The 10,863-nt window shown below is 35.3% G+C and overlaps 1 protein-coding gene and 1 long non-coding RNA gene across 2 annotated transcripts; both read right to left on the bottom strand.

The window, feature by feature from the left end:
- Positions 1-562: 562 nt before the first annotated feature.
- Positions 563-3,223, bottom strand: fzd9a (frizzled class receptor 9a). The gene has a single exon (XM_087254266.1). It carries the CDS (start codon positions 2,654-2,656, stop codon positions 911-913), a length of 1,746 nt encoding a protein of 581 aa, XP_087110392.1. The 5' UTR covers positions 2,657-3,223; the 3' UTR covers positions 563-910.
- An 856-nt stretch (positions 3,224-4,079) lies between these two features.
- Positions 4,080-9,799, bottom strand: LOC141385630 (uncharacterized). Its single transcript, XR_015491896.1, has 3 exons — positions 9,473-9,799; positions 8,338-9,429; positions 4,080-5,046 (listed from the first exon to the last, which is right to left on the bottom strand). It is a non-coding gene; the product is annotated as an uncharacterized LOC141385630 (long non-coding RNA).
- Between the last annotated feature and the right edge of the window lie 1,064 nt (positions 9,800-10,863).

The raw sequence follows: 10,863 nt of genomic DNA, 5'->3' as shown, positions 1-10,863 counted from the left end.
TTTAACATAAGAAAGAAACTGGTTTGTGACAGGTTTTTAGGGTAGCACATTATTTTGACGGTTCATTTGAGTATTAGTAAACTGTCTGCTTAATATCTGTTAATATGCTCCTTCAACAGACTATAAGACTATAAGAAACTTTGTAAATACATGTCAACTTACACTAACCCTAACCCCAACTTAACAGCCAACTTATAATCTAATGAGAATTAGTTGACATATAAATACAATATAACTTCAACAAACGGACAATCAAAACAAAGTGTGACCATTTTCCGTTTTAGGTGAACTGTCATAATACACTTTATGTACGTTTTAAACTAAATCCTACATTGAGTTAGAGTTTAAAAATACTTTGTAGTCTTTTTAAATGATACAGAACCTTAAAGAATTTGAATTTAGTCAATTGGATTTCTTTCAGGAAGTGCAGAAATGCTAATACATACTGCAACTTACTGAGAAATTAAAAATATGTACAACTTTTAACACATAACCCTAAGACCTGCACATATCCTAGTCTAACAACAAACCTAGCAAGATAAAAAAAAAAACTGAGAAAAACTTAATAATAAATGTTTTATTGCTCTTCCTTTGAGAAAAATATAAGATACTATTACAAACTCTTCCTTATATACAGTATAACACATAAAGTACAAAACCATACCACCCACAATACTTAAATATCCACAATAAATAAAGCACTCTGAAGTGTGTGTGTTCGCTGCATCAACTACTGTACATTTGTTCCATACAACAAACCCTTTCTTCACAGAAGTGGCATCTACTTTGTATCCACTATAAGCAAGGCTTATAAACGGCCCCCCTGACAAGAGTTGTGACTTTTACCATGATCTGTAGCATCTGGTCACACGTATGTCTGTGCTTGGCCCTAAAGCAAAGGCCTTTTCTCTTAAACATGTGTGGGACTGTCTGTATAGGCGTCCGTTTTGTTCATGTGAATTGTCACAGCCGGTGCTTTGTAATGGCAGTGGGAGTTGCTGCAGCTGACGCTGGAACAGGGCTTATGGCTGGTCTGCACACCCAACCTCCTGTTGTACAAGCCCTGCCAGGTCTGAAGTGTCTTTGAGCTCCATACCCAAACCCCGCTGGTGATGCCCACCACTAGCGACATAAATATTTTCAGCATGAACACAGCTACTGTAGGAACCGATGAGTCCAGGGAGCAATCATCGCTCCTGCGGCCAGGAAAGGACACGCACTTGTTCTCCAGAGCTCTAAACTTCCAGTATTCCATATTGAGTCTTTCATAGAAATAGCATATGATCACAATAGTCGCAGGAACTGTGTAGAGAATGGAAAAGACTCCGATCTTAACCATGAGCTTTTCCAGCTTTTCAGTGTTGGTGCCACCGGTTTTCATAATTTTGCGAATGTGGAAGAGCGCCACGAAACCCGTGAGGATGAACGACGTCCCGACGATGAGATAGCAAGAAAGAGGGATCAGCACAAAGCCAGTGAGAGCGCTACTGTCCATGCTTCCCACGTAACACAATCCTGTCAACTCATCCCCAGCCACCTTTCTCATAGTGAGGATGACTATGGTCTTCACTGCAGGAATACCCCAGGCGGCCATATGGAAGTAGCTGCTGTGTGCTTCGATGGCCTCATGGCCCCATTTTCGTCCCGCTGCGAGAAACCAGGTGAGGGTGAGGATCACCCACCAGATGGAGCTGGCCATCCCAAAGTAATAAAGGATGAGGAAGACTATGGTGCAGCCTGTGCTTTCTAGACCTTCGCGTATAATGTAGAGCTCTCCGTTTTCTCGATCACATGCGATATTCTCAGCCCCAGCCACTGAACGGATGATGAAGGCCACTGAGTAGATGTTGTAACACATGGAGAGGAAGATGATTGGACGCTCGGGGTACTGAAAACGTTGGGGGTCAAGGAGAAAGGTTAGAACTGTGAATGCTGTAGAAACAAAACAAAGCGTTGACCACACGACCATCCAAATGAATGCAAAGTCCTTATCTTGCCTCGACCAGTAGACATCCACTGTAGGAGTGCAACGAGGCGCGCAGGACTCGCTCTTGTCCACATACTGGAACTTCTCTGGGTTTTCACAGGACTGTGAGATGCTTGAGATGCGTCCACTAACTGTTGTGGGTTGCCTGGACCTTGGAGGTACTGGCAACATGCCCTCACCTTTTTTTGTCTCAGGTTGAGTGTCATTTTCTGGAGCTTCGATGCACAGAGCATTTGGGTCATTGTTGGTCGGGAGTTTTGAGCAATCCAATGAGTCCGGCCAACTGAAACTAAATTGTTCCATTATGGGTGAACATCTTTGTCGTGCCTGTTCACACATAGGACGGCATGCTGGAATAGAGGCGGACACTTGTTCAGCACACATTGGCACATATAATGAGCACAGGAAAAATTGCAGATGGATGTCACATCCGTACTTCACCAGAGGAGCGAATTCATTCAGCTTTATGCTTGCTTCCTCTTGACTTTCATAATTCAACAGGTTAGGCATCCGTGTCATGTTGTAGCCAATTCCCTGGCACATGGGAATGGTGATGGGTTCGCATTTCCCCGGACGGCCATGCTCCAAATCATATGCTCCGATCTCCAGGGTAGATGCAGCAATCATAATCTGGAAAAGTCCAATCCCAATCTTCATGCAATGTCCCATTGTTATAACCGCATAAAAAGTTTTAAAATAGCTGTAAACTATTTACTACATCCAAGCCATACAGGTAATTTTTGTCTTGTTTGGATAGCCACAGAAAATAACAGGAATATCTTTTGTATTTTGAAATGTATAGTCAATTCATGGTCCATCATACAGAAAGTGACACTGTATGCGCATTTGTTTTGAAGGAAAATAAATGTTCATTTTAAAAATCTTCATTGGCATGCCTTGTTTCATGGCATTGTAACTGCGTTGTTTGTTTATTTTTTAGAATAAATATCCAGAATATATGAATGATCAGGAAACATTTCAAAAGTCCGTCAGTCCAGTAAAAACAATCAATACTGCATGTCAAAACAAATCCCGTGCATCGGCACGATTTCAAACTTCTTTAAATCCCTAAAAGGAAGCTGTTTTCGGAATAGTTTCGCTCAGCTTCCCATTCACATCCAAGAGAACAAACTTTAAGTAAGCAGCAGGAAGGGTTGAAAGCGTCTACCTGGAAATATAAAACAGCTCCGAGTCCACGTTTAGAAACCACTGCGCTTCTCATTCGCTTCTCGTTGTGCTGTTCAGATCGGCTTTTGATCGGTGACAGACTGTCTGACAAGCTCCTCCTAGCTCTCCACCTCCTGCAAAATACTATAAAAATACAGTCATCCATCCCTCCTCACAGACAGGAGCGCGGCTTGCTTGCGGAACAAGCTAGTAGAGCAGCGTTTGTGATTATGATTAAGTGACCGGTTCTGTAAGAAACTCAAAAAGTAAGAGAACGGCAAAACAGTAAGTTGACACGAATAAATCTGACACAGAGGTCTAACAGGAGCGACAAAGAATACTTTTATATATGCGATGGGCAAAATAAATATGATATATAGGATTTATATATAGAAAGTTTACATACCTTTTGCATAAAATCCACAAGACATCTATCTATCTATCTATCTATCTATCTATCTATCTATCTATCTATCTATCTATCTATCTATCTATCTATCTATCTATCTATCTATCTATCTAAGATTTTCTTTATTATAGTAGCCGTTTTTTTAATCGGTGTAAAGAATAACTGGTTGTTTACAAAAGCATTTTCATATTGGTAAAGGCGTCTGCAACTTTTGTGAAGCATCAAATCACTGGCATATTAACTGTCAAAACATGTTTAGGACTGCATAAATGTATTATTGCTTTTTTTTTTTTTTTAAGTCACATATTGTGCATTTCTATTATACACAATTTGTACTAAAGCGATCTGAAAAGTTCATACCAATAAGTTTTCTCCTTGCACCACCAGGTGTCGGTGTTTGTACTTTCATTTCGAGGGTGCAAATTATCTATCTATCTATCTATCTATCTATCTATCTATCTATCTATCTATCTATCTATCTATCTATCTATCTATCTGTCTGTCTGTCTGTCTGTCTGTCTGTCTGTCTGTCTGTCTGTCTGTCTGTCTGTCTGTCTGTCTGTCTGTCTGTCTGTCTGTATAAGCCCCCATTCAAAACTTTGCATTCACTTGATTTTACTGTATTACCTGAATTATCCACACTATTTACGTGCTTTATTGATGCTTGTTCATGCCTTGTTTGTCCAGTTTTAATGTAACTGTTCTTGAGGAAAAATCCTTCAGGTACAACATTTTTTTTTCTTTCAGAATTAATATGTATTTGAAACCTTTTTAAAAATGCCTATATATACACACATTTGAGAACATTTGCATTTAATGTCTCAGCATCTAAAACGTAATACAAAAAGTTTACCTGAATTCTTGATTTTGCTAAAGTTAATTCAAAAAAGTTTCAAGAACCCAAACTGAGTGAAGCAATCACACAAATATATCAAAGTCAAAATAAAATGACTGCATAGCCAGCTCATTAAACATTTTCCCCATTCAAACATCCTTCAAATATTTTTGTTTTCTACTGAAAAATTGGCGAATTAAAATCAGGTTATTATATCTGCATGTGTGTATTTTGTAATGTAACATCTAAATGTAAAACAGGCTAATTTTGTTTCTTAAAGGATCACAGTATTATTTTGTGAGGTGTGTGTTTCAAATATACATTAAATACTGCATTCAACGATAGTTTAGGTCACAATTCATGCTAGTAACTACTGGCTGATTACCAGCCTATTATTAAGATACTATCAGTAGTTATAAAATGTGATCTTATTCTGCATCCCTAATAAACCCAACAACATTACTAACTATTAATAAACAGATAATAAGATGTTTATTAAGCTAGTAATGTTAATGTTTTGTTAATACTGTGAATTGTGACCTAAACTAGTGTTACCCTTTCAACCTGAATAGATATGAAAAAGAAATGATAACACTTTACAGTAACCGTACATGAATAATGATGTGTTATATGGAAACTAAACATTCACTGTTAGACCTTACCAGGCTTTTTTTACAGTAGAACACTGGCAACACTGTTGCCAGCTACTCACTGTAAAAGTTTGGTTACAGTAAGTAACTGGCAATAGTGTTGCCAGTTAATTACTGAAACTGAACCATTACAGTGAGTGGCTGGCAACAGTGTTGCCAGTTGTTTACTGTAACCGAACCATTGCAGTGAGTAGCTGGCAACAGTGTTGCCAGTTAATTACTGTAATAGAGCAGTAGTGGTAACTAACTGGAAACTGTGTACAGTTAATTACTGTACTGTAGTGTTACAACTCACAGCATTGTACTGCATACACAATAGTATGTCAAGGTGTTACTAAAATTAATTAGTATTCTTACATGTTATTAATTCTTTAAATTAATTAAGTTGTAAATTCTGACAAATTTATTTTATTGTTTTGGCAGCAAACAAATATAAAACAGAAAATGTATAACAAAATTAAGAAATCAGCAGATATAAATATCAGCTTACATATTACTGAGAGCCACAGGTCTGCACAGCAAGGCTGCAGTAAAACTAACGTTTAAGCATGCAAAATTCTGTCATATGGCTCTGCGAAAAGGAGTGGGATTAAACAAAATATTTAGAGATTGAAAAAGCAAGCAACTGGTCCATAATTTTTGTTCAGAGAGGTCATGGTTTGATCTTTGATTAGTCTCAAGCAATCCCATGATGTGATTTCGCAGTTCAGATTTCTCCAAGTTTGAACTTTCCAATGCTGCAAACTGTAAAATTTGTCGCATGAGTTTGCATTCCAGGTCTGCAGCATTCACATGCGTATGAATGGAAGACTATAGGGAGAAAAGTGCAGTGTGACCGGGACTTTAAGCTGTAACTCTAATTAAACACACCTGATAAAACTAATTAAGGCTTGTTAGAAATCTACAGGTAATGTTGAAGCAGGGTGGGAACTAAACTCTGCTGCTCTGCAGTTCTCCAGTAACTTGGAGTTTGACCCCCATGGTATATAGCAGGGGTGCTCAATCCTGTTCCTGGAGATCTACGTTCCTGCAGATTTCAGTTGCTACCCATATCAAACACACCTGCCTGTAATTATAACGTGGTGTTCAGGTCCTAATTAATTGGTTTAGGTGTGTTTGATATGGATAGCAACTGAAATCTGCAGGAAGGTAGATCTCCAGGAACAGGATTAAGCACCCCTGGTTTATAGCATACTTTTAAAGCAACTGCTAACATTTATCACAATCACATATCCAATAAACACACACACACACACACACACACACACACACAAAGTGCTGCAGTGAAATGTGTTACTCTCTCCTCAATGCTGACCATGCAAAAAAAAAAAAAAAAAAAAAAAAAAAAACTGAACAGCAAAAAACAAAATAATTATTTTAAATTTTAAAGTTTTAAATAATTAAAAGCTCTGTCAAATCTCAAAAAGTTTAAAATAATTATAGAAAACAAAAATAAAGTTAGCAACACCGAAAAACCAAAGGATCCAATCTTTTATTGTTATAATTATCTCATGACAACAAACTTTTTTATTGTTTCTAATATAAATTCATAGATGGAAACACAGCTCTGAAAAATACTTAGCAACAAACTCACAACCTGGGACTGGACAGGGGAGCTTTTGTGTGTGGATGGCTATGTGTATCATGTTTTTGTGATTCCCTGTGATGATGTGCACATGTTACCTTACTGAGATGATGGAATTTAATTTTGGCTTAGTTGCCAGAAAGATACATACAACTGTTAGCATCTGTACATTATGACAGTATGCAATATCCAATAAATACATATACTTAAACAAAAGTAATGTAAGAAGTTATATGAGGAGAGGCTAACTAGCTAACAATGTAGCTTTCAAGTACATAGTTCAAGATAACAACAATGTAGCTTTCAAGTACACAGTTCAAGATAACAACAATATAACTTAAAACACAGCCTTATTTTATAAACCCTCAAAAACATTTGAACACATTTTACTTACTCATTTTAGATTCTTATTTAAAGCCTAAAACATATCAGACTCAACATCTGAATTGATAGACAGAGAATAGAGCACACTCAGCAGTAAACAAATCAAACACCTGGCTCTCTTAAAGGGCCAGCATTTTCTGAAAACTCTTTCTAACACCTTTGTGTTTAGAATAAGACGGACAGCCTGTGGGAGTGTGTGGTGATGCCTAAATCATTGTTTTTTACAGTATTTACTGCACAATCTACAGAGTAACAGTGCAGTTATACTAATTAAACACACCTGATCAAACTAAATCTAAAGGTAGTGTTTTGAAGCAGGGCTGGAACTAAATTCTACTAGGCTGTGGCCTTCCAGGAGTTTGACACCCCTGGTACATAGCATATTTTCAAAGCAACTGCCTACATTTATCACAGTTATGCACATATCGTTTAATAAAAACAATAAAAATATACTATAATATAAACTTCATCCATAGAAAAAATAAATAAATAAATAATCTGATTCTCATGTCGTTCCAAATCTGTAGTGATAATAAAAAACACAACAAATATCATGATTTATACATTTATTTAGGAAAGCCTTTATACTGTTAATGGCACTTTTACTTGCCAGTTTTCCAGACAAATTCATTGAGTCCCTGCAAAAATGTATGTGCGTGTTGTTTAAGATATATATATATATATATATATATATATATATATATATATATATATATATATATATATATATATATATATATATATTTATTTATTTATTTATTTATTTTTTAAATAACACGTTTTTACTAGTTATTTAGCAAAATACTAATATTCAGTTGAAAGTGCAATTTAAAATCTTAACTATAGGTCAAACTAGGCAATTAAATTAGATATATTATAGAAAAAGTAAACAAAGTTAAAAAATTATTGTGACAATTTCTTTGCTCTGTGTGAATATTTTTGCCTTTAAATGCATTTCGTCCATATCTTACACTTACCTTTTAATAAGCTCTGTGGCATTGGTTGACTCTTGATACTCAATGTTAAAAACATAAAAGGAACCAAAGAAAACACAGAGATAAAATAAATATAAAATAGCAACATAAAGCATCAGAGTAGATGGGGCAGTAATGGTTGAACAGTAATTTACCATTTATTATCACAGTAAATATCTGTAATGGTACATAGAGTAAATTACTGTAATTTATTCTTTGCACTACAGAATTTCATACAAATCCTGCTCCTTTTACAGTAAAATACTGTTTCTTTTCATTACAGCTAAACACTGGCTATTTTACAGTTATTTACTTCATAATCTACAGTAAGGGTTAACAGTGTTACTTAATTATAAATTAATGATAAGTTACAGTTTTTCTCCATTGGTTTGGCTCATTTCTTGCAACAGAAATTACATTCTCAAAACAACATGGACACACCTCCAAACCAGTTGGCAATTGTTCACAACAGAATTTAATTTCTCATTCGTTTCATCAAATTGCAAATGTCTAAACACATCTTTGCAAATGATTAAGTAGAGATAGCCTACATTTAGCACAATTTCCAAGTGAATAGATCTAGTTGATCTAACCTGATCGGTAATTCTCAGTCTAATGGTTTTTCTCTTCAAAATGTGTCAGCGTCATTTCATTGTATATGTCATTACATGCACAATAGTCTGTTTAATTGTCAAAATTAGTTAAGACCATAATACCCTGAATACCATACAGTAGGTGATCAATAGAGAAAAACCGTAACTGTTTGTACAAGCTTGTTTGTGAATTAATGTATTAATTACCCCATTAGTGTATGCTTAATTTAACTATCATGAACTCATGAAATGTTAATGTATGATTATATCATGACTTTATTTGGAGGGGCACATCATCATTAACCCTTAACATCTCATGAACTCCTTCTGCATGTTCGTCTATGTAGAAGTGTTCCGTCAACATCAACATAAATTTTTCTTCGGCTTAGTCTCTATTTTACAGGTCGTCACAGCGGAATGAACCGCCAACCATGGGCGTTGCTAGGCCTATTTTAAAGGGGCTGTAGCCTCCCTATATTTCTACTCAGCCCCCCTAAAACGTTTGCAATTTGCTCATGAACTGTACACTAAATGATCGCCTCAGTCCCCTTTAAATTTGATATAAAAACGGTGGTTCCTCCACGTCTTTTGTTTTTCAAACAAAATCAGCAAACCACAGCCGTGGACAATGAGAGAACGAGGTGTGTGTTTATCGATAAATTGTTATAATACCTGCTTATTTGCAGTACTTCGATCTAGATAACCTTGTACCACATGTATCCAATTTCACGGAGCAGTCAGGTGTTTTCAGCACCTCATCAGCAAGTTTCCTCCAGCGAAAAAATCTAACACCTAACAAACATTTAGCTATTTTTATTTCAAAACGAATTACCAATATTAAACACCTTACAGTTCATCTGGCAATAACTATACCATACAGTCTTCCACAAAAAGGATTTAACAAAGTGACAGAACCACTTAGAGAATGTACTCGTTTCGTCACTAAGTCACTGACAGAGATAGAAACATTAAGTTGTCCATTAATAAAAAAAAAAAAACGTATTTATTATTATTATTCAGATTGTGAAATATGTGAACAAGCCTGTAAGTTTAAAAATATATATTTATATGTGTGTCATTTAATTAGAAAAGTGGCAGTTTATTTATTTAATACATGGAAACAAAAAATGCACTTGAATATAGAAAATGGTTTTTATGCAGTAAACTGGTGGTTTGAGCCTATTTGACTTATTCAGAACTCAAATGGTTTGCCTGCACTGTTAACCCTTACTGTAGATTATGCAGTAAATAACTGTAAAATAGCCAGTGTTTAGCTGTAATGAAAGGAAACAGTATTTTACTGTAAAAGAAGCAGGATTTGTATGAAATTCTGTAGTGCAAAGAATAAATCACAGTAATTTACTCTATGTACCCATTACAGATATTTACTGTCATAATAAATGGTAAATTACTGATCAACCATTACTGCCCCATCTACTCTGATGCTTTATGTTGCTATTTATTTTTATTATATAATTCTATATATTTATATGTTTTTACTGTTCAGTTTTGATATGTGAATGGTCAGTATTGAGGGGAGAGTGGGACATTGCACTGATGATAAGCTGAATTTCACTGCAGTCATGTGTTTTCTTTGGTTTCTTTTATGTTTTAACATTGAGTATCAGGAGTCAACCAATGCCACAGAGATCATTAAAAGCTAAGCATAAGATATGGATGAAATGCATTTAAAGGCAAAAATATTCACACAGAGCAAAGAAATTGTCATAATAATTCTTATAACTTTGTTTACGTTTCTATAATTAGTCTAATTTGCCTAATTTAACCTATAGTTCAGCTTTTAATTTGCAATTTCAACTGAATATTAGTATTTTGCTACATAAATGACTAGTAGAAATGTGTTATTTAAAAAATATATATCTTAAACAGCACATACATACATGTTTGCAGAGACTCAATGAATTTGTTTAGAAAACTTCAATTAAAGTAAGTAAAAGTGGCATTAACAGTATAGTAAAAAGGCTTTCCTAAAAAAATGTATTAATCATGTCATTTTTGTGTTTTTTTATTATTACTACAGATTTGGAACGACATGAGGATCAGATTATTTATTATAATTTTTTTTTTCCTATGGATGAAGTTTGCATATTTTAATTGTTTTTATTAAACAATATGTGCATAATTGTGATAAATGTAGGCAGTTGCTTTGAAAATATGCTATGCTCTAGGGGTGTCAAACTACTAGAGGGTCGCAGCCCAGCAGAATTTAGTTCCAGCCCTGCTTCAACACACTACCTTTAGATTTAGTTTGATCAGGT

The sequence above is a fragment of the Danio rerio genome, chromosome 5 (genome assembly GCF_052040795.2).
Source record: "Danio rerio strain M-AB ecotype USA chromosome 5, GRCz13ab, whole genome shotgun sequence".
Lineage (NCBI taxonomy): Eukaryota > Metazoa > Chordata > Actinopteri > Cypriniformes > Danionidae > Danio > Danio rerio.
This window is presented reverse-complemented; position numbering and strand designations above follow the sequence as displayed.

Bases quoted from the DNA above. Each gene is read 5' to 3' on its own strand.
- fzd9a (XM_087254266.1), bottom strand. From the start codon at position 2,656: ATGGGACATTGCATGAAGATTGGGATTGGACTTTTCCAGATTATGATT.